This window comes from Clarias gariepinus, chromosome 26 (assembly GCF_024256425.1).
Source record: "Clarias gariepinus isolate MV-2021 ecotype Netherlands chromosome 26, CGAR_prim_01v2, whole genome shotgun sequence".
NCBI lineage: Eukaryota > Metazoa > Chordata > Actinopteri > Siluriformes > Clariidae > Clarias > Clarias gariepinus.
The window spans coordinates 21,783,334-21,808,206 of NC_071125.1; the positions used below are offsets into that span (position 1 = coordinate 21,783,334).

General features: G+C 39.5%; 1 protein-coding gene across 5 annotated transcripts in view; it reads left to right on the forward strand.

The window, feature by feature from the left end:
• atp8a2 (ATPase phospholipid transporting 8A2) overlaps nt 1–24,873 on the forward strand; it is a 62,203-nt gene that overhangs the window by 1,031 nt on the left and 36,299 nt on the right. The window contains exons 2-10 of one of the 5 annotated variants that reach the window (XM_053487402.1): nt 4,504–4,605; nt 13,736–13,880; nt 19,183–19,282; nt 20,422–20,520; nt 21,330–21,375; nt 21,484–21,524; nt 21,833–21,906; nt 23,842–23,911; nt 24,642–24,769. In XM_053487402.1, the coding sequence (XP_053343377.1) occupies nt 4,504–4,605; nt 13,736–13,880; nt 19,183–19,282; nt 20,422–20,520; nt 21,330–21,375; nt 21,484–21,524; nt 21,833–21,906; nt 23,842–23,911; nt 24,642–24,769 (805 nt within the window). Of the gene's footprint in view, nt 1–4,503; nt 4,606–5,166; nt 5,187–13,011; nt 13,106–13,735; nt 13,881–19,182; nt 19,283–20,421; nt 20,521–21,329; nt 21,376–21,483; nt 21,525–21,832; nt 21,907–23,841; nt 23,912–24,641; nt 24,770–24,873 lie in introns of those variants that run through there. The other 4 variants (XM_053487405.1, XM_053487404.1, XM_053487403.1 and 1 more) reach the window with 4 other exon arrangements.

Here is a 24,873-nt window from a genome sequence, read left to right on the forward strand (position 1 = left end):
AAATGTACATCAGTTGTCCCAAAAGTCAAATTGTTCATTCATTCATTCATTCATTCATTTATTTATTCATCAGTGAGAGTGGAATCAGAGAACTAGGCACAAGAATTAAACATAGTCAATGGTAGACATGGTTTGTGGAGGAAAAAAACAGACAACCCAAATAAAACTCTCTGAAACATGGAGAACCTTCATAGAGACAGTAACATGAACTCAGGATCAAACGAGGACGACAATGCACCACTAGTTCCCAAACCCTTGCCCAATTTTATACCTTAATTTTTTAAAGGTAGACATACAAAAAAAACCTCCAACAAAATAAATAAATAAATAAAATGCAAAAAAAAATAAATCAGAGCTTCGCAGCATCTTTCATTAGTTGTTAGTCTTTCAGCTGCTCCCATCGAGGGGTCACCACAGAGAACCATCTGACCCGCACACAACTTGGCAAGGGTTTAATGCCGGATCCAATTTAATCCTGGCACCGCATCAAGTGGCTGGGGTTTGGGAAGTGAACCCGAGCCTTCCACATGGCAAATAAGAATCCTACCAATGAGTTACCAATGCCCATTTTGTATAAGTTTCGTATGTAACTTTAAAATAATTCAAGAAACATAAACAGACCTTCGAGAAGCACCTTTAAAGTTTAAAGATATACAAGCTACCAAAGGCAGATAGATAGATAGATAGATAGATAGATAGATAGATAGATAGATAGATAGATATGGACATGCAGGACACACAGCTTGACCTGCTGCACTTTCTCCCTTTCATCTGGACGATGATTAAATCAGTGCAAACTGTAAGTCTTTCAGTAATCAGCCAAATTACACTCCTGATCGAGCATCCAAGCAGCAGTGACTCACCCAAAAAGTCCTGACATAAGCCGTTCACCTAAAGCAGCACTTGCTGAAGGCAGATCTCTTAATTAATCCGCTCAGAGTGCCACGCCCACACAGATGATTGACAGCTGCCTGTGCCTCCTTTTATCCTGATACGCAGAGTGTATATCTGAGCCATATCCCTTGCAGTCTAAGAATGTTGAATACTTAATTCTGTTTAATCAAAAGGTGTTACTTTATGTTTAGTAATAATTTTGGCACTGATTCAAAAGTTTGCATTAATGCACCTGTTTTATCACTTTTTTTTTATTAATAACAAATAATTTTTAACCAAAAGAAATTATTATTTAACAAAAAAAAAATATGTCCTCACTGATGTTGTACAATTTCATTAGGAGTCTTTTATAAGAAGATGCTTATTTAAAATTTATGGCAGGAGTCTCCAGTGTCAGCACTTTATAACAGTCACTAGGTAGTTTTAAGTCTTCAGGGTAGATGAGTTAAACGTTCCAGCTTTGTGGCAAAGAGAGACTGATGAGGCTGTTACACTGGTAATAATGTACGTCTCTGATGTTCTATATCATTAAATGTAGTTATAAACAGATAAAAAAAAACACAACATGCAATTTGTTAGTAGATGCAAACTGTTAGAAAATCAATGTGGGATGGTGTTAGTGTTGTAACAGTAGATCTGCTTCATGTCAGGACACAGCACACATCACATAACGCCTGTAAGGTAATTTTTCCTTAACTTACATTTTCTCCAAAAGTCAAGAATCCTGTCCAGTTAGAACTCTTGTCTGAATAATACAGAGCTATATAGGGTTCTCTACATGTGACGAAGCAGAATATGTGTTGCAGTGCCCCACAAGGTGCCACCACATGCAGGAATACGTGATAAATGTCCTCTAAGTTGCCTTTCGAGTAAGGAATACAGTCCCATAAAAAAGTATTCACAATCAAGTGTTTGTGATAGCTGGCAATAAGTCTTTTACATTGCGGTGGAGGAATTTTGTTCCACTCTTCTTTTCAGAATAGTTTTAGTTTAGCCACATTGGAGGGTTTAATCTGTCTGTTGTTTGAGCCATTCAGAGGTGGACTTGCTAGTGTGTTTCAGAGCATTGTTTTGCTGCATAACCCAAGTGGGCTTCAGCTTGAGGTCAGGAACTGATGCCCGGATATTCTACCAGGATTTTCTGGTAGAGCGCAGAATTCATGGTTCCATCAATTATGCCAAGTCGTCCAGGTCCTGAAGCTGCAGAGCCTCAGCCCCTGTGATGATATTTTTATGAAACGCTGTGTTAGTTTTATCGCAGATATAACAAGACGCACACCTTCCAAAAAGTTCAACTCATCAGTCCACAGAATATTTGCTCACAAGTTTTGGTCAGCAGTGACCTTCACTTTGGAACTCGCCCATAGATGTCATTTTTGCCCAGTTTTTTCCTTATTGTTAAATTATGAACACTGACCACTGAGGCAAGTGAGGCCTTAAGTTCTTTAGATGTTGTTCTGGATTCTTTATGAGCTTCTGTATAAGTCGTCATTGTGCTCTAGGAGTAATATTGGTAGGCTGGCTATTTCTGGGAAGAATCACCACTGTTCCAAGTTTTCTCAATTATGGCTAGTGGCTCTCTCACCGTGGTTTTCTGGAGTCCCAAGAATTTCTTTAGATCATGTTGCTTTCATAGATCTCTTAGCGTGCTTCACTTTGTCAGATAGGTTCTATTTAAGTGTCTTCTTGATTCGACAGGTCTGGCAGTAATCAGCCCTGAGTGTTGTTGTTGTTGTTGGTCTTTTGGCTGCCGCCCACTGGATGCCCTTTCTGACGCAACCCTCCTGTATTTTATCCAGGCTTGGGACCGGCACTGCAAGTGAAATTTAAATCAGCTTTCCAAAAAAAGTCACAGTTTATGGCACTGTATGTGATGTAGTGCTCTATATCATGCACTACATGGCAGAAAGCATGATGGAGTGTCCTCGGAGATGAATTCTTTAGAGAGAGTTTTCTACATGTGAGGCAACATGATGGTGTTCCTTCTGTGGTGAGCTTCCAGTAAAGGATATATAATGCAGTGCCCTATAGGCTGCCACTACATGTGATTAAACATGATGAACTGCCCATTAGAGTGCCTTTCTGGTATGTAATATTTGATGCAGTACCTTATACGTGGCTCAACATGTGAGAAGTCGTGATCCAGAGCACTCCATGGTGCCCTTGATGTGTTGTCCAACACAGTTTCCTATGTGTGAGTATACCTGATGAAGTGCCTTCTTTTCAGCAAATAATATGTGACGCAGTCATCTATAGCATTCTGTACAACATGATAAAGTACTCTCTAGGGTGACCTTCCGGTAAAGATTGTGATGCAGTGTCCTATACATGTGGGGAAACATGATAACATGCCCTCTAGATTGTCAGCGCAATAAAGAATGTGATGCAGTGCCTTATAGGGACACATAAGGAAACCTGATGAAGTGCCCTCTACTGGGAGTTTGCAGTAATTATTGCAGTGATGCAGTGATTCATAGGGTTTTCCACATAATAAGGAAACCGGATTAATTGCCGTTCAGGGTGCCTGAGTAGAGAATGTTTAACGCAGTGCCATGTAGGGTGATAATACATGCACGAACATACATGTAATGAAAGGCCCTCTGTGGTGTCTCTCCAACAGAACATATCTGATGCATTGTCCTACAGAGTTCCCTACATTGCAGAAATGAGAAGAAATATATTCTGGGTGCGTCTATGTGTGCCCTATAGGCTAGAGGAGCTAAAATTAGTTAATAGACGTTGAATATCCTTGTGTTTTATTCTTTCTGCCTGTAGGAGGAGCCATTTTACACTCAATATTTTTAGGCTAACAAAATTCTGCAATTATGTGACCTGTCCACACGAGGGCAGCATTTACCACATAATGATACAGCTCTCAATACAATCCCATTGAACATGCTATTTAAACCAATATAAAGGCAATTGTAAGACTCTCTATATTACACTTGAAATAAAGCTTCTTCTCTGTACATAGTACTCTAAAAATAATATACATAAAAATGATATTATGTCTCTTTCCTGGCATAACCGCTAAATACTATCAAGCGCAGGGCTATTCAATGAATGTTTTATAACTGTCGTGATGTAGAACATAACCCCAACACACTCCAGTAAGCAGGTAACATTTCAGGCATATTTAGTCCGGCGTCCTTGAGGTGGTATCAATCATACAAGCTCACAGACTAAACAAATCCCAAAATATGAAAACAAGATTTTTTTTTTAAGCTACAGCACAGGGATTAGATTTTTTCTGCTTTGAAGAATTGAGTGCCGTCAAATTGAAGGACAAGAGCATGTTGCATTCAGGATGAAGGTTCCTCTGGGAAACGTTGCTTCTGCACCATAAACTGTGGAGATGCATTTGTCCGTACCTTGGATTCATTTTCATGTGCATTTCGCTTGTCACTGATATTTAGCTCAGATTTACATTTACAAGCTCTCGGAATGTCAAGTATACTGTATAATCCTATTTAATCTCCCTTTCTTTAAAACGAAAGCTCTTTTTTAGTTACCCAACAATAGAACGACATATGTTGCTGGTAGCATGACTGACTTGCTGTATCTTGTGTGTGTGTGTGTGTGTGTGTTTTCTCCTGCTGGCTCTTCCAGAGCAGTTAGTGTTGACTTCTCTTAGCCAAGAGTCCACCTGCCAGCAGGACCAGCCAATGAGCTCCAACATGCGCTCCCGTCTGGCAGACAGGTTTGAGAAAAGTGAGTCCCTTTCTCACGCTCGGATACCTGCCCTTCCCTCCCATTCGCTTCCCTTTCCTTGCTGCATGTCGTCTTAGGTGCATGACGGTGCTTGCTTTTAGAGCCAAATCTGCATTTCTTATACGACGTTGCTAAACTGCATGAAAAAATCGAACTAACCAGCCAGGCGTTACAAAGCACCGACCTGCACATAAGCACAGCATGCACTAAAGAAAGCAGAAATGTGCATGAATTTGATCAAATTAATACATACATCAATAAATAAGTGTATGCTTGCGTAGATTAGAAATGAAGGCTCTAGCTGGGGTGATTGTGGTGCATGGTGTCGGGTGCATGAAGGCCTAAATCTGGTGGCTATTGCAGGATTAACCCGGGTTAATATTAGACGTGGTGAAGTTGCCGAAGTGACAGGAAGAGGATTAAAAGACCTTCACACTTCGTCTGTAAGGAGCTTGCACCCTCTGTGTCTTTATCGTGCATCTGTCTAAGACCGAAGGAGTGCCAGAGGTCGGTCGTTCGCCTCGGAAGCAGGGATACTATGGCACGGCGAGGGGAGACCCGGACCAGGCTGAGCTCCATAGGTACCGACGTAATTTGGTGAATTAATATTGGGTGGACTCTATTTGCACTTTCTGAAAATCTTCCCTGTGCGTACGCTTCACTGCTTTTATCCATGTGCAGAGCTGCTTGGGCTGTTAATGTTTTTCAGTTTCCAGCATTTTTTTTTTTTTTCTTTTAGCACTTCCTGATGAAGCTTTAAATCACCGTTGAGAATAGTCCAAGTACAGACTGACTAATTACCAGCATTGGGTAACTGCAATGTTGTGATGTTGCAGTGAGAATGCGAGCAGCACTACACAGGCACTGCCCCAATAAATAATGCAGGTCAACTTATTTATTATTTAAAAGCAGGTGCTTTTTTTTTAGTAATGTAAGTTGGGCTGGGGGCCAAACCGTGATCTGATTCTCACCTAAAAGACCCGAGACACTGCTATAAAGCACAAGTGTCTGGCGGAGGGTATGTTCGCCGTGTGCCACCCACTGTCGGAAACGCACCTGGATTGAACTTGGTGTGATATCAGGTTCTCTGAATTCCCCGTAGCAGCCTGTTAAGGTTACTCCAGCTTGGGTTATTCAGGGATTTCCCAAACAGAGCTTGAATTTCTCAGTGTATATCCTATTGAGTGTTAATATTTTAGAATCTTGTTCTTTTCCTGTAACAAAGGTTTTTCTTTCCAGACAGGCGAGGGTAAGTCGAATAAAAACTTACAGTAGTTGTTTAACTTTCGTGCATTGCGAATAGGTGTTACTGTATAGAGGTGTGTTAGGTTGAAGGTAGCGGTAGAAAAGACAATAGTCCAGGAGTACATTTTAACTTTTGTGATGCTCATAAAGCACACTCTTGTATTTGGTTTTCTGAAAAAAAAAAAAAAAAAACCAATGAGATTTGTTGTGTTCTTCTTTAGGTTAGATAATAATCAGATTCTATTTCTGCTTCTCTCTCTATAGATGCATTATTGTTCCCATATTATAGTAACTCTAGTGCTTTTATTTATCAATCTTTACACACTGTGGTTTTGTTTTAAAGCCGGAAATTCCATATTGGGTGTGAGCTTGCCAATCTGAAACCAATGATCAAGATCTTATTTTATGATTATTACAATTTTTGGTTGTGACAACATTACCATGATAATTCTATGATAATAACTGTACAGTGCATGATTATCTTTTTGCTATTAGGAAATACATTTTTAAGATCTTATTTCTGAATTTAAATACTTTAATAATTTTAAAGAAACAGAAATTTCCCATGCTGTTTCTAGACTTTCGAATCATATTCATATCATTTATTTTTAAAACTGTTAAGCAGTGTTACAATACATATACAATGCATATAATACACTATTAATATCACTGTAAAATACTGTATATTGTAATATAATAGTTGACTTTCCTGTTTTACGAATTCAGGTTGAAAAGGTAAAAAAGGAAAAAAAAGAAAACTTAAAACTAAGTGGGCCAAAAACAGAACCATGTGGTACTACACTTTTATAGCTATAAGGAATGATTGTTATTTTTAAAAATTAATACGAAGTATTAATTGATTATTTAATTTATTAGTTTAAATAAAAGTTTATAATAAATTATAATTATGGAATATGGAATTTTTTTTTTTTGATTTTTATTACAATTAATTATTAATTTTGATTTAGATTTACAAATACCATTGTATTTTTTAAAAAACCTATGTATATAAACTGATGAAACAGTAACAATGCTCAGGGTTTCGCATGATAGTGTCTGAGTGAGTGTGTGTGTGTCCTGTGATGGATTGCCACCCTGGATAACAGCCTCTGCCAAATACCTAAACGTAAATGTCCAGGGTGTACCCCACCTTGTGCCCTAATTTTTCTGGGGTAGCCTCCAGCCCCATGCACCCCCCACTGAGATCTGGTTTAGAAGTTCACGCCCTGCATAAACTTGTTTGTGAAATGTTTTTGATTGCAAAAAGATGATAAATCGACTTGAACATCACCATAACAGATCTAAAAACATCTAGTCAACCCTTATCTTTAGCATTGGTACAGGCTGTTGTGTTTGGAAATGTAGTTTAAATATCTTTTGGAAACTAATCATTTAAAAATATTAATACAGAGATTTATAATTATAATAATAATAATAATAATAATAATAATACATAAAATCGTATATAGAACATATAATTAAACTTTATTGTATTCAGCATAGGGAAAAAATCTAAAGTTTCCAAATAGGTTTAGTGCCTTTTCATAAAGTCATAAAGTAACTTGAGCTTGTTTCAGAGCCCCAGGGCATGCTGGGAATACTTAGTTGTTGAATCAGAATATTGTCATGTCCTTGAGAGTAGCCCACGCATTGGGCAACTCAATAAGATTACCATACCCGATTAGGCGATGTCTGTAAATTATTGTCACTGTTCCCGTGTCTTGTTTCTGGTCCCATGTCGACGGCTTTATTTCCCACTAATCAGAAAGATGCTTTAAAGTCACTTCTCTGTGTAATGGCTCACTGTTCTTGGATAGCCAGGTGAATGAGTCATGTTTTTCCATTTAAATCTGAGACTTTATCGGTATCATGGCAAGAAATAACATCCACGGCTACATCTGACACTAGAGGTAGACACGGGAAACCTTTCTTCAGCCAAAGACTTGACCTTCTTTAGAACTTCTTTATGCATTGAGAAAGAACCTTTTTATACAGTACATTCATATTGAGATAGATAGATTATTTTAATTTATTTTATAAATTCAAGGCTACTGTGATAAAGCAAGTATAAAAACTTAACTTGAAGAGAAGAAATTCGATAAGACTTTTAAGTAAGCAGTTAAAACACTTAGAGGGGAATAATCAATGACAGGGTGTTGTGATACAACCCTGAATGTTGATTATTTTTCCAATAACAGCGCATCTTGAAGTGTTTTTTAATGGATGCATTGACATGTTGCAAAGAAAATGGAAAAGTCTATAATTGTTAAAAAGCCCAGACATTGGAGACTCATTTCATAAATGTCCTTACGTGGGCAGTATTGGCTCAAACAGTTAACGGTCTGGGTTACTGATTGGAAGTTCGGGGTTCGAGTCCCAGCACCGGTACTGTAAGTTGCCACTGTTGAGCCCTTGAGCAAGGCCCTTAACCCTCGGATACTCTAAGCGCGCTGTTTTCTAGCTGACCCTCTTTGACCCCGGCTTCCTTACTGGGATTTTTGAAAAAATTATTTCACTGTGCTGTAAAAAGTGTACAGGAAAATCTTACAGGAAACTTCACCATATCAGCGATTTCATTTTTATATGATTAATAGCACTAATTTTTTTGGTTGTTGATTTTTTTTCTCCAATTTTCTCTCTAATTTTGTCACCTTCTATAATAGGCTAACCGTCCAGGCACGTTCAGCTACTGACTGCATCTTTTTGAGCTAACACTCAGACTGTATACTGCACTCTGAGAAAACCGCTATCCACCCCATTACACTTGTGGGCACTCACAAGTAGCCATGGTTGGCTCACTTTACAAGTCATGTCGGTCAGTTAGGATTTTTTTTTTACCGGATTTGCATGAAATAACAATTCACATTCATAATTACAAATGACATTTTTATCTGACACTAAAAAGGACGCGTCTGTCCTCTGAAACGGTGCGCCTACAAAAGTCATTAATATGGAGTCATATGGAGATTTGGAGACAGACAGACAGACAGACGATAGATAAGACTTTATCATTTTCCATTTAGACAAAAGGGTTCCAGCCTGATTAATCATGCAGAAACTGGCTATCGGAAGTACCCTATAAGCAACGATGAAGCAGAATGAGAGGGTTGTTTCATGGGAAAAGAGGCATGGGAAAGTCCTCGTGATATCAGAAAAACACAGCAGGAACTACTGTCAAATCTGTTCTTATAGAAAGAGAATCAACATCTTTTTTTTAAAAAAATTTAACGATCAACAGTGAAATAATGCTAGTGGTAGTTGTTGTAATCGAGTAATCATTGTTAACACAGGTGTTAATCAGCTCTCAGGGTCACGGCTCTGTCCAGAACCTGAGCGTATTGATAATATGCTGAACACACCTCTGCATTGTTAATCACTCGCTAATGTGCCTCATCATTGACGAGTACCCGAAGCATTGATTCGTCGTCTCAAAACAAATTAGAGTTGCTCAGAGGAGCCGTGGTTATTGATCCCCCCCCCGGATCGAGGGTCTGAGACGGAAGAGGAGATGAGATTAGACGAGAGGAGCATGTGAGGAATCAGTGTTGAAGAGGTGACTCAGCTCGGTTCCTTTCGCGCGCTGGAAATCAGGTCGAGATGAAAGGCTCACACTTTGGCTTCTGACCTGTATCATGTGGTGTGATGAGATTACCTGCTCTGCTCTCCCTTCTCATCTAGGTTGGATATTGATTTTTTTACGAGGCAGGACGCGGATATTGTATTGTGGTTTACTACCATAACCGCATTCTCATTTGCTCTGCCGCGTTACGATGTAGAGCTCGGAGACACGTTAAAGTCTAGTCATAAATTGCGTCCTTGGTAAAATGCAGTTCCAGGGGACGCCTCGTTACTCCGTGTTGCGAAGCCTAATGGCATTGTGGTTAGAGAACTGGGAGAGTCTGGATGATCCTGGATCATGCCTGTGCTCTAGGAAATGATTTCATAGTGACTGGGTGCAAAAACCAGATAATAAATTCCATTCTGTGTGTCTACATCAGTTCTGTGGAAGTTGTTCAAATAGATGTGGTTTATTTATGCAAGCTGATAATGGATTAATGTGTGTGTTTTTTTTTAAACAGGTACACGGAAAAGTTGTGAAAAATTCATGTAAAGCTTTGTATTCTCTTCATTATACTCTTTAGTATATGGTGTTAACATCTACAGTATAAACAGCCAGCAGTGAATCATGAAATGGGACATAAACACACAAGGACCATTTTTTAAGCCATAGAGGTTTAGAAAACTCGGAAATGTGTATGGAATACAATAAGTCACTTGTGTTATTATAGAAAATGTATAAATGCCTGGAAGTTTCATAAATTGCTGCTTATTGGTGTTTTCAGGTATTCCATAGTGTGTGAGCAAGTGTGTGAGTCTGTGCATGCTTGTGTGTCCTGAGATGGACTTGCACCCCCCGGCCAGCGCCTACCCAGCCTCGTGTCCCAAGTCCCCCTGGGATAGGCTCCAGGCCTCCCGAGACCCTGTACAGAATAAACATTATGTTAATGATAAATAAATTAATTCCTGCTAATTATTTTATTATAACAAGACATCCTGGTATGTTACCTCAGAGCTGCATTTATTCAAGAAGGATGTCATATTATTATTATAAATATACTCTTGCGTTTAATATCGCCTCCCTGAAAATAATGCGGTTTACTGAGAAACTGCACTGCAGATCATGGTGAGAAACTTTTACAGCTTGTACTGCGATAAAACCCTGCACATAATAAAAATGATCTACTGTCGGGAAAACCGTGGATCTGGCAACCTGGCCTTTTGTTCAGTCTTAAGCACACCTTAAAACCCATCTCAGACTAAACCATATGTTGAGCAAGCATATGTTTTTATATGTGCATACATCATCCACATGTATACAGATATATCTGAAAAGGTCTTACCTCTCCATTAAAAAATAATCCACATAAATATGCAGAAACAAATGTGCTGCCAGACCAGTAGGTGACAGTATTATATGTTATAAACTGTTATTTAAAATTGTACAACTATAACGTGAAACGGATGTGGATTTAGAGGTGAAATACATTTTACACGCTATATAAAAAGTTTATACACCCATGACTGTCACAATCATATGTGCTTGTTGAGTCCAGATTTAGGCCCGGCTTTGCTGTTATAATAAGCCCCGTTCTCTTCTGGGAAGGCTTTGCACTAGATTTGGAGTATGGCAGTGGGGTTCCTGTGAGGTCAGATATTGAATTTGGGCAAGGACTGTTCGGTGAGATTGAGGTCAGGGTTTTGTTCAGGACATTGGTGCTCTTACATTCCAACCATAGCACACCACAGAGCTCGCATTGTGCACAGGACATTGTCATGCTGGTCAACTGGTCTGGGCCTCTTAGTTCCAGTCAAGGGAAATTGTAATGTTATGGGCTCACCAAAATTGTACAATAGAAGATTGGAAAAACATCGCCTGGTCTGATGAGTCTCGATTTCCGCTGCAACATTTGGACAGTTGGATCAGAATTTGCCGAAAACTACATGAAAGCATGGATCCATCCTGCCTTGTATAAATGATTCAGGCTGCTGCCGGTGGTGTAATGATGTGAATGATATTTTCTTGGCTCACTGTGGGCCTCTTAGTGCCTGACTACAGCATAATGTGGCACAAAGCACAAAGCTAAAATAATCCCAAACTGGTTTCTTGGACATGACAATGAGTTTGCTGTACTCACATGGCCTCCACAGTCACCAGATCTCAATCCAATGCAGCACTTTGGGATCTGCTGGAGAGTCGCATCATGGATGTCCGAACAAATCTGCAGAAACTCTTTGCGTGAGATCTTCTCATGTCAATATGGACTAAAATCTCTAATGAATGTTTCTAGCACCTTGTTGAATCCGTGCCATGAAGAATTAAGAAGGTCCTGGAGGCAAAACAGGGTCCAACCCGGTACTAGCTAGTGCGCTTAATGAAGTGGCGCGTGAGTCTATATCTATATAAATAAAAGAAAGTTTTTATCAGAATTTGCTCTTTCAGTGATAAATTTACGTTTCATGCGCTGGAGGACCTAAAACCAGTCTCAGAAAAACTGGCTGGACTGAATTTAATGAAACTTTTGCAGGACTTAGGTTTTTGCCTTAAGTTTAAAATGCACCATGAGTGAAATTGTGCCGGATTTAATGATCCACTTTAAAATAAGCTACTTGCTCAGTGTAAAGAAATAGATATTGCACCACTCTCACTCTCTCACTCATCGTCATTACCACTTTATCCTGTAGTTAGGGTCGCGGGGCCTGGAGCCTATCCCAAGAGACTTATGGCACGAGGTGGGGGACACCCTGGACAGGGCGCCAATCCATCGCAGGGCACACACACATACACAACCTCACACTCATTCACACACCACGGGCAACTTTGAAACACCAATTAACACAACCTACATGTCTTTGGACTGTGGGGAGAAACCGGGGTACCCGGAGGAAACCCACCAAGCACGGAGAGAACATGCAAACCATATGCACACAGAGACGGGAATCGAGCCTGGCCGGGAATCAAACCCGGACCCTGGAGGCGCAAGGTGACGGTGCTATTGACTTAACTGAATATTTTACTGAGATTAGTTTATATTTTCCAAACGTTATCCTGATCCGATCAATAATGTTTTTCGATTTGTCACCTGTGATTCACATTTTCTGATCACCGAACAGTGTATTAATACATGGGCTTCAACCTGAAATAATAATATCTCTGATTACATTAAAGCTGATCAGCTTATTTCTAACTATTTCTATAAACTCTTTAACGACGGATACTTATGCTGGCATCAGATAAGGTTGTGTATATAACGTGTCATGTGAAAGAAGGAAATATGCACCAGTGCGCGTCTTGTTCTGCGGAAAGCCGCACAATCTGGCAACCCCGTCGAAATCTGGCAGCTGTCCCTTTAAAGGCGAAGAAGCCGTTACGCTCTCGAGCGGGGTGCGCGCTTTCTCTGTAGTATAAACTCCTATGATGAACGGACTCGCGCGGTGTGTGATGTACAATTAGCCATAATTCGGAGGGAAAGTGTTAAAAAGGCGTTAACCGGAGCCGGGCTGATAACACGGACACCGAGGGGTTTGTCTTCCCGCTGAGACACACTGAGGCCTGGGGACGAGGGGAGAAAGAGAGGAGGAGGAGGAGGAGGAGGCGGAGAAGGCACCATCCTGCTTCATCCGGTCATCCATCCATCCGTCCAACCCAATCCACTCCATCATCACCGCCTGTGTTCGTGCTGGTCTCGGCAGCTGGGTAAACTGCGCTCCTCTGTGCATTATTAACGCGCACATGATCGGTTTACGCGCGTTAACGAGAGTAAAGGAGGGCAAAAAAACAAACAATCACGATGTGGAGCTGCGACCCTTTGTCAGGACCTCTTCTTTCTCTTTCTTCTTCTTGTTTTTGCTCAAGTGTTTGAACTTTGTGAAGAAAGAGTTGCGCCGTGCGCACAAACACAACAGTGATAGTGCAGCATACGGACATTAATTTTTCGCTTTTAAATTATAATAATGTTAAGTAAAAATAAAAAAAGTATATGTGTGTGTTTGGGTTAAAACAAACGATGGAAAGATCTCCAATCAAGGCGCGCATTGATCAGCACATTCTCTACTCCTGTGTGTGTGTGTGTGTGAGAGAGAGAAAGAGAGGGTGGTGAAGGGGGTGTGGCCTAGTGGGCGTGTCGGTGACAGCTGTTTTTTTTTTTTTATCGTGGGCCGATGGAGACTTTGCGCTCTGATGGAGAGGGTTTGAGAGGCGCGCAGGGAGGAGGAGCGCATGTCGGGTTTCCTCTCAGCATCTCTCTCTCTCTCTCTCTCTCTCTGTGTGTCTGTGCCCCTGTGTCCGTGTCCTACACACACTTACCGCAGTCTGTCCCCTCTCCAGGACCCGCCTGCTCGGCCACCGGCTACCGCAGGGCAGAAGACGAGATGTCCGCCAGCACGTCGCACGCAGAGCCCGCAGACTTCTCGGCTAGGACCGTGTACCTCAACCGGCCCCAGAGCACCAAGTTCTGCGACAACCATGTCAGGTGAGTCCTCATGCATTCATTCATTCATTTGCTTATTAATACAAGACATTCTTCAGGATTAATGTAAATACAATATAAAGGCCAAAAATACTTTTCAAAAAAGACCTTAAAATATACAGTAACTATAAACAACTCACAACAACATGCACACAACATATAACACACTATTTTGTATGATTTTATTATATTAGTTTGTTATATTAGTATGTTAAAGATACTTGAAATGTTAAAATATAAAAGTAACCTATTTATATATCAGGAGTTTTATCATAATTAAGATAAGTATGGCACGTGACCTGATTTGATTGACAGCTCCATTATTATTATTATTATTATAAAAAACATAAAATACGAATTAGAATAAAAGATGATGTAACACTTATAACACAAAATTCAGTTTTTTTGTACGTAAATTATTTTAATCTGACTTTGAACATATTGTTTATCTTATCTTTAAAAGTCTTTTTCATATTTTATATTTTAAATAAAAAAATAATAATTTATATAGAGAGAGTCAAAAAATGTATACACTTTTATTAAAGAAAAAACTTAAATAAATATTTGAATACTAAATTTATTTCTTTGAATTATATATTGATACATTTGATAATATTTTGATAATAATATGAGAATATTTAAATTATACGAATATATTTTAATAATATTATATTGGGAGTTTTGGTATTATATGCGACAAGTTTGACAGCTCCAACATAAAAAAACAAAAAAAAAACAAAGATGGAACAACTTTTAATATGGATAAAAAGATAAACGCACATTTAATTAAATTATTAAATAAAAGATATATAAATAAATAGTTAATAAATTTAAATTCTAATGTTACTAGAAACCACACACACAGTCAAACTGCTATAATTCCTTTACAGTAGTGCACTCTAATAATGTATTAATTGATTTATTATTATTTCACACTGCATTCTATACTGATTGTCTTAAATATGGAATTATTTGGATACATGGCCGCTAGAATGCAGTTATAGTTAGAGTAATCTCGCTGTTGTACAGGAAGTGCTGAGGTCAGGGATATTCATGGCATTTTATTTACGCTTTCGTTCAGCTAAGCTTGCTATTAAAGAACCGGCTACTTGGCTTCTCTCGGTCTCTTGTGAAAGACGACACTCGCTCTCCCTTCGCTTTTATTCCAGTTATGTCATGCATGAGTCCAGGCAATGTGAGACAGTATTTCTGCTGGTGGTATTAATTATAATTATTATAAATAATAATAATTATTATTATTATTGAGTTGATCTGTTAATAGTTAAGTCTATTAAAATACATGTAAATCCAGGGGCTGCTCTCTGAAAACCTTAAAAACTTAACAACAGAAGATTTGTGTAAAATGTCACTCTTAGTTCCTGAGGGTAGTCTCTGTGACGCTGCGATTACCGCTGTTTTTCTTTTTTACACACCAAACTGTAAAGAAACACTGAAATGAAGATAAAGATAAAACACAAGGGTTGCCATCACCAGTGGGGTTTTTTCAGTGCTTTATTGGTTTATTTTCTTCTGGCCGTAGCAGAAACCACGTCTGTGAGAATAAAATGTCACCATAATGACGTAAACGTCAATTTCTGTAAACAGCACCTGTAAATTGGGCTCATACATCATTGTTGTTCTTTTCGCTTTCCTCCTTTTGCATCGTTTGCTCGGCCCTCGGATGGTCTCGGTAGGGCTCTGAGTAAGCCATATGTGTCTGCACTTAAAGAGCAAGGCGAGCCAGTTTATCGTTAGCGTTAGTTATGTTTGATGTAAAGTTCGATGATATAAATCTCCCCCAAGGGATTTCCCCAGTAAGTCCCCCCCCCCCACTTCAGTGTATCATCCTGTAGAATCTGCAGCATCTTCTACTAATGGTGGTGTGTAGAAGATAAACAGCGCTCTTCACTCGACAGAGCAGTAAATGTATATAACAGATTAAATATCACAAATTATGTCCTTATTTTGTTACGGAAATGAATGAAAGTTATCACTGAGAGATTACATATGAGAGATTTCACTCAAAAAGCTGTTACTAGTGTTCTAGGAAGACTTTTCAGCCACATAGTACGGCTCAGCAATCTTTAGTGATATCTGATATTATTCCAGCTAAGCGTACAACAAAAGCTGGAAACTTTTATCTAGCGGTCAATGCAGGGGGAAAAAAAATTCATCTTTGTTTTAAAAACAAAAACGTAAACTGACATTTAAGCAGCTCAGATCTTAAAGATGTAATTACAACTTATGCACCTGAATACAATTGTTTTTCCAAGAGGCCCGGCTTTCTGGCGATCTGTGGCAGAAAGTCATCTTGTTTTTTTGCCAATACGAGTTTGATTTAAGTGGTTCCCCCCCAGTTCCCTGACTGGGATTTGAACCCAAGCCATGGTGGTGAGCATTGAAAAAAATACTAACAAGCCTAGTGGAGAGAGATTTCACTAGTCCACCATGGACGCACCACCAACAGAGCTCGATGCTAATGCTAGTTAATATTAGCTAAAAATGACCGAGCAAACCTTTAATCGAGCAAACGAAATGGAACCTGAATTATTTATTTACTTATTTATTTATGGTGGTAAAAAAATCCAGCAGCTGATGCAGCAAGAACCTGAAGTAGCTTTGGACATAGATCATATCCTGAACAATTGTCATATTAACTTCTATTCAATGTGGTTTGTTCACCATTTCTCTGCTTAGACATGCCCACAAACGCACACACGCATGTATGCGCACGCATACGATCGATCCATCAGTTCCGCCTCAAGATTGGATTTTACCCTAAAAGGCTCTATTTCGGTTCCTGAAACAAGATTAGAGTGTGTGTGAGGGAGGTTTGCTCCTGAGTTTGATTGGATGATTCCATGGAGAGGGAGGCTGCGTGTGTGTGCCTTGTGCTTCCTGTTCCTCCTCATGTCTGTCATGGTGCGCGCTCGACCCGCCGATCTCTCCTCGCTGAGTGGAAATTGATCCCCGGTAGATGGAAGGCGTGTTTATCCAACCCACGTTCCGCCTCCGTTATCTTCCTCTTCGCCTCCATGTTTTATTCACAGCAACGTTTCAGCTTCCTGACCTGTCAGCCTTACCTGTCAATCCCAGCGTCACCGTGGCAACATCACTGCAAAAGACAACATTAGATATAACAAAGGCTTGATTGACGTCTCACACACACACACACACACACACACACACACACACACACACACACACACACACACACACAGCTGTATTAGCACAAGACTTACAGCTTGTGTCTCATACTAGTGTGGTTCTCTGTACGCGTGTGTTTGTATAGGTGTGTGTGTGTGCGCGTCTGCGATCAGATGCAGAGGATGATATCGTATGAGCTTTAGCCCGCACTCGGATATCAGAGCTAGACTGCTGCACTTCCAGGTCAGCCCCGGAGCGGGTGTTTGATGTCGTTGTGTTGGTTGCCGTGTGTGTTAGGCTGTGAACTTGCCTGCTTGGGTACGAACAGTGAGAACAGCGTTCTTGTGTTTACATAGAGAAGAAGCAAACACACCAATACACCACCTGTCAGATGTTATTCCGCTTATATAAGCCTCAGCTTTGATGAGTGTTGACACAGCGGTCACCTTGTGTCAGGTAAAACGGTTGCTAGAGATGCTGGAGAAAGAGTTTACTGATGTTGAGGAACGTTTCGTGCACATAGTGTAAAAAAAATAAACATGCCGAATGAACTTACAGCAAGTTCCTGACTTACGAACGAGTTCTTTTCCGGGATCACGTTCGTAAGTCAAATTCGTTCGCAAGTATGGCAAAGTGTGTCTTATACACTTTTGACACAAATATACAGTACAATGTAAAGCATAAAATTATACAGATTAATCCGGATTATACTCTCGCGAGACTGCGCATCCAAATTGCAAGGGATGGACGCCATTTTGTCTCAGAGCTGTATTAGACTGTGAACTCTGTCTTGTTAAGGATATTCCAAAAGTAGGATTATTTACCATCAGGACAGCTTTACAGGTCAGCCATTTTCTATCATCGTGCCCCGGGACTGATTAATTAAACCCGGTGAGCTCGACTTATTTCTCCTGCACCTTTACAAGCACACACATACAATATACTAGACCTTGGACATTTTTTACATTTACTGTAAAAAATGGAAATTTGTAACTTGAATGTTTGTTAGTCGGGGACTTACTGTGTTTGGTTTTGTGGTTGGATTCACTGCCTAACAAGGGGAGGAGAGAGACCTCAAATCTACACTTTCATGCTTCAGTCAAAGACTTGTTCATGTGATAAACCAGTCAAAGACTTGTTTATTATAGTTTCTCATTTATCAACTGTTAGCATGGAACTTGTCAGAATGGTCAGTGTTGAAGATGATAAAAAGACTTTTGATTGCGCAAAATAACAGAACACAGTTATGAGAGTAAAAACTCCCTTTATTTCTCTATATAATCTCCTGCTACACTAATACACTTATTTCAGTGTTTCACTAGTGCTTGATTACCATTAGGGTAGAAAGTTTAGAGTCATGACCTGTAACGCCGGCCTCCCAGGAACTCCTTTAAAGTCCCAAACATGTGGAATGCGAAGTTTCTGTAATGTAAATTTAAAAGGGTATTATGATAAACATTTACTGTTGAAATTAGTGTCTGAGAAGTGTTTTAATGAGTCATTTTGATTACATATTAAACTGTTTCCCCCAAACCTTTTGGTTTTACGCCAGACATTTCATCATCAAGGTTTGACTTGAACACCTCTCCTATTTGGGGTAAATGTGTAACAGAGTGGACTGCTCACTCAAATGATTTTTCCCATTTTAGTTAAGCCTCGAGACAGAGACTCGACCTCCGACCGTCATGTTGTTGTTTTTACGGACTTCAAGAGCAAACTGTAACGACTGTAAGACTATTTAAAACCCACTCAGCGGCTATCAATACGTGTAAAAGCTTTGCCAAGGTCCAGCCTCGTATTTCTGGACTCTTTCTCTAAATCTGGACAGAATTGAGATGTCAGGGTGTTTTATTTCGGGTGGGCGGCTGCTACAAAAACACAGGCAGAAGCTTTTTCAAGGGACCCAAAGTGGGATTGAAGCAGAAATCGATTGGGAATCGAGCGACGGCAATGAGCAGCAAGCTATATTTAGATCTGCCCTGCTTTTAAGATGCGCAGAACAAGGCTGGTATAATGACTTTTTTTAACAGTAAGGTAGCACTTTAGGTGTTTACTGACAGCAAAAGATTCGCCTCAGCAGGCAAGAGTACGAATTGTGAAACGCAGAACGATGAGGAGATGAGATCGATGTTTACAAGATCTTCCTGTTCTTTTGCAGCACGACCAAGTACGGCATCCTCACCTTCCTGCCTCGCTTCCTGTATGAACAGATTCGGCGAGCTGCCAATGCTTTCTTCCTATTTATCGCCCTAATGCAGGTACAACTTGATACACACACACACACACATTTACTCATAAGTCAAAGTATCTTGCAAAAAGGATCAAACACTTGTGCTAATTTCAGAGAACTGTTAATGACACAATGATGTCATAAAGTAGTATTACTCTCCACACTGAAACTGATTAGTTTTCGATAACAGCATGTCCCAAAATGTTTTATTCCACAGCATTTAGTCAAGCTTATCCTTTAATGTTACCATTAATGTTGTTGGAGCATCCAGGAAACCCGTTTCCTATGTTTGTTCATTTTTCCAATCTTCTCTCTTTCTTAAATTTAATTGAAACGAACTAACAAAAAATATCTTGTCATCTTGCTAAGAAATCACAAACTCTTCTGTCCTGAATCATGTGATCACTGTTACAAAGCTTTTCATCCATTTCTTTTTTTCTCTCTTTATATAATTCTGAGGTTTGCTGCTTTTGTGTTGCAGCTGAGCCACGAACTGGCTGAACCGGTCTCACTGTTCATTTTTGATATTTAACTATTTGTTTTCCATTTTTAAAACTTGGAACTAAACGCTATTGGCTGATCGCCGTCACGTGACCCGTGGTGTTAGAACAAGCCCTTATTTGTCCAGCAGAGTGGAATTCTTTCCTTCATGAATCCCTGCTTTTAAGGACGTTGGGGACAGAGCGAGACGAATGTCAGACATAGTACAGACAACACTGGAACAGAGAGGTTTAAACATCTTGCTCAAGAGTCTACCAGTGGCAGCTGATGCAGCTCTTGGGCTTAAACCTTTGACCCTCTGATCAGTAACATAGAGCTCATGTTATCACCATGCTCATGTTTAACCAACTCTAAATCTTTCCCTGAAACGATAGCTTTTAATTCCTACATGCGATTAGAAATCCGTCTGAGTGCCTCACGTCTGCGTGCCTCACGTCTGCGTGCTGCATCGCTCTTGTCGTCCCATTGATCACAGATGAAAGACGGACTCCAGTCAGATGAAATCTAGATTTACAAGAGCTCTTTTTTTTTTTCGTTTACCCTTTTAGCACCAGGTTTAAATGTAGTGCTTTAAGAGCATCTAAAGAAAGAATGATGCTGTGTGTAAATGTATCATGAGGGAACTGTCTTGTGTGTGTGTGTGTGCGTGCGTGTGTGCGTTCACAGCAAATCCCTGACGTCTCACCGACGGGACGCTACACCACTCTGGTGCCTCTCATCTTCATCCTGACTGTGGCTGGGATTAAGGAAATTATTGAGGACTATGTGAGTAAGAGCGCCCTCTGGTGTGTGTACTGTAGGTGCATTCGAAGTAGTGTACAGCAGCGGTCCACAACTGCGAAGGGGGGGTCGGTACCATTTGATCCACGGACTGATTTATTCCTCCTTATTGCTACAAGTTATAGCAGTTATATACATTTCTTCATCGGGCTCTCATTGTTTTTCTTTCAGGCGAACAAATTGTCATGTTACACAGAAAGAATAAAATGAGCAAATTACAACACAAATATAATGCATGAACTATAAAAACAAAGTTAGACAGATGCACTTGTGTACTTACACTCTTTCACTTTATGTACTTCTGTCATCCGTCTGAAAAGTTGCATTGCATTGTGGGATGTACATGAAGTGCATACTGCTCGTGTGCTTTGTGTCACAGTTCATTTACTGCTGCACAAAGGATTGGCAGGATGTTTGTGGTGCCCGGGTTGCCAGATTGGTTTAATTTCATGTCTAGCATACAATTTGCGCATCAGTCGTATCGGTTTAAAGATTTAGCCTTACCAAGGTTCAGAGTCTGTGCTGAACTCAGAACAAAATCAGAATTAAGTCAGATCTCAGAATTTCCGGTTTTTGAAGGAGGGTAAAAACACGGACAGCCCTGAGTTCAGAAAGAATGGGTTTATTCTTTTTATAGTGAGAGGTTAGAAATTATAAGCTTTATATATTAAATATGTTTTTGCTGAATAAATATCTGTAAAAAAATATGGAGGCTGTGTGTTAACCTGGCAGGCTTGTTAGAGATCCTGTGCTTTTTTGCCCAATTACCTCGAATTTCTTTTTTATGTCTGCAGAAACGGCACAAAGCAGACAACACAGTGAACAAAAAGAAGACAACAGGTTGAGTAATGTTTTTTGTGTATGTGTGTGTGTGTTGTAGAGATTGCCTCCTTAAAAATAATGCATTATTGTCCACTAATCATGTTATTTAATTCCTTTTTTCTCCAGTGTTGCGCAGCGGCACATGGCAGACTATCATCTGGAAACAGGTAACCTGATCGCTCTAATTCTTTTACATTCTCTCTGTTCATCTCTCCTTCCCTCTTTCTGTCAGTCCTATCTTGCTTTATCCATGCCTGCTGTAGATGCAGCTCGTTTAGTCTCGTTTCCATCACTGGCTCCAAGTGCACAAGTCTGTCTGCTCACATTCTCCATTTTCTCTCTGTCTTTATCTTTTTGTTCTTCTTGTGTCGATGTGTGTGTCTGTGTGTCTCTCCTCCTTCTATTTCTCATACTTGTTCTCATTCTGGATCTCCCCCTCCCTTCATGCTGTCGCAATGCTGCACCTGCCCACTAGGTGGCAGTGGGAGACATAGTGAAGGTGACCAATGGGCAGCATCTCCCCGCTGACATGGTCATAGTGTCCTCCAGGTCAGCAACACAGTGTGTGTGTGTGTGTGTGTGTGTGTGTGGTAGAAAGAGAGAGAAGTTCACACTAGCAAGTGACAAGACTACTGTTGTTGTTGCTTGTTTGTTTGGTTTGGAAATGGAATTGGAAACTAATGAAATGTCGGAACCAGAGGCACCATAAGATCGGTCCTAGGAATCATTCCAGACGTTTGTATAAATATATTCCTTTTGCTTAAATGCCTCTGTGTCTAGTATCTCTAGCATGTAGTTAAAACACACATCACTTGCTAGTGTGATGCAGATTGAGTGCATGAGTGAGGTACATGTCTGTGTGTTTGTTTTTATACATTTGTGTTTTTAATTATATGTTTCTGTGTAATTGACTAAAATGTAGTCAAGACATATTTATTGCCTGGTCCAAATGTACACAGGTATTATTTCAGCCATGTTGGCCAGTCAGAAGCTATGTTGGCTAATGAGAAACCATGTTGGGTAGTCAGGAGCTTTGGTGACCAATGAGGTTTCATGTTGGTCCATCATGAGCCTTGCTGGACAATCAGAAGATATGTTGGCCAATTGGGAGCCATGTTGGCCAATCGGGAGCCATGTTAGCCAATGATGAAGCATGTTGGCCAATCAGGAGTATTCTTGGCCTATGATGAAATATGTTGGCCAATCAAAAGCCATGTTGGCAAGTCAGGAGCATTTTAGGCAATTAGAAGCCATGTTGGTCTATGATGGGACGCGTTGAAGTGTCTGAAGCTATATTGGCCAATCAAAAACAATGTTGAATCAATCAGAAGCCACACTTAAAGAAATTTTAAACAAAGGAGACATCGGCACATACACTTACAGGCTAAACACTCCGTTTTTCCCAATCTACACATCTACACTGAAAACCATGTTTATAAATACCTTCACCATGGAAAGAGTTTATAACCTAAAATAGTATGTGTGTAGACAAAAGGGCAAAACGCATAGACACGCGTTAAGAAGTAAAAATGTGCTCTGTACATGTGGACTTGGCATGAATTTGATGTTTGAGTTTGTAGTTTTGCACCGAGCTAAAAATCTAATTAACTAACAAGCAATTTTTCATACTGCTTAAAGCTGATTTATGCTTCTTCGTCAAGTCTTTGCTGTAGGTCGTACAAAGCCACCCCATAGCCTGACATGCGCCTCCCCAAAAATGTAACTACATATTGAGGTGACAAATATGATCAGTCCACGTGGTAGCAATGCATTTCCAGCTTCATGTGCATTTCCATTTTTTTATTGCATTGAACTTTCTTCTCTACAGTAATTTCAGTAAACATAACTATTTTTTAAATCTATTACCTCCGACTCCACTAATTTTCACGCACCGTTATTTGTAGTACATCAAAAACACTCACCAGGGGCGAAGAGACTTGGCACAGTGGTATAGAAACCCTAGTGCCAACTGTGTAATTGCAGAGCAATACAGACACACCAGTGCACAAGTATAAATGCTCACAGCGTCATAGGCCACACTGAAGCCTCTACTAGACCTGACACAGAAGCATAACAACAGGCTTTATCCTGAGTGTTTTTTTTTTAAAACATAGTTTAGCTTAGCAGAAACAATAGAAGCACAGGTATAAAATCTCAGAGATGCTGTACTTAACAAAAACATTTTTATTACTTGTTAGGTAAATAAACTTCATAGCTATAGTTAAAAACTAAAGTAGTAAAAACAGTCACTAAGAATGTCATGGCTGATTAAAGGAAAAGTGTTGTGTGAATGAAATCTGTTACTTTTAGTTTGAAAGCTTGAGTTGTATGGATTTAAGTGTGATCTCCTGTTAAAGGAATTAAAAATGTCTATTACACCAATACACTGGTGGTGTGTTAAATGATCTAAATGCACTAATTATGTTTTAATAAAAATGATTCAATCATTTCAATAGAATATAAGTTTTGTTGTTTCTTTCACAGTGAACCTCAGGCCATGTGTTACACCGAGACCTCAAACTTGGACGGAGAAACCAACCTGAAAATCCGTCAAGTCAGTGAAATGATTTATATTAGCGAGTGTGTGTTTGTGTTTATGGTGTAATGATTGTATCTAGCTTCTCAAACAAAACTCCACTGATCTACACCTTAAACAAAATGTGGAAGAGCATTTTATGTATATTTAATAATTTACATTTTATATATATATATATATTTAATAATTAACTTTATTCACAATTTTGTATTAGTAAGTGTTGATTAGCCAACTAATGATAGCTAGTTTAGCTAGCATTTATTTTTAGTTATGGTAGCTAGCTAGCAAAGTTAGCTAGCCAGTTATTCTAGCTACAGTATAATAAATGCTAATTAGTTTATTAATTAAGGTTAGCATTAAGTACAAACTACTTAGCTAGCTATGTTAACATTTTGGTTATTTAAACCATTGATCATTTTAGGCTTTGTGAGGTAAAATTAATTTGAAAGTTATTTGTAGAAAATGTTTTATGAACTGTGTCCTTTTACTGTATATTAGCATATACAATACACTCTTTTAGTGTTAGCTTGCTAGCTTCAAAAAAGCAGGTACATATTTTAATCATAACTCCTTACAATGTGTGTGTGTGTGTGTGTGTGTGTGTGTGTGTTATGACCAGTCTCTGTTCCAACAGAAACCTCAACCAAATGAAAAATATTGTAATATATACCACATCACAAATATGATTTTTGTCAAATAAATAATTGTACATAAGGTATATGTGTGTGTGTATGTGTGTGTGTTGTAGGGTCTCTCTCTAACAGCCAGTTTGCAGTCTGTAGAGGAGCTAATGGGTCTGTCCGGTCGGCTGGAGTGTGAGGGACCAAACAGACACCTGTACGACTTCACTGGCACATTGCGACTGGACAACCAGAAGTATGTGCACCCTTCCTCTCATTGTTAATAGTCATACAAACAGTTATATCTGTAGAGTTATAACTCTCTCTCTCTCTCACACACACACACACACAAACATATAT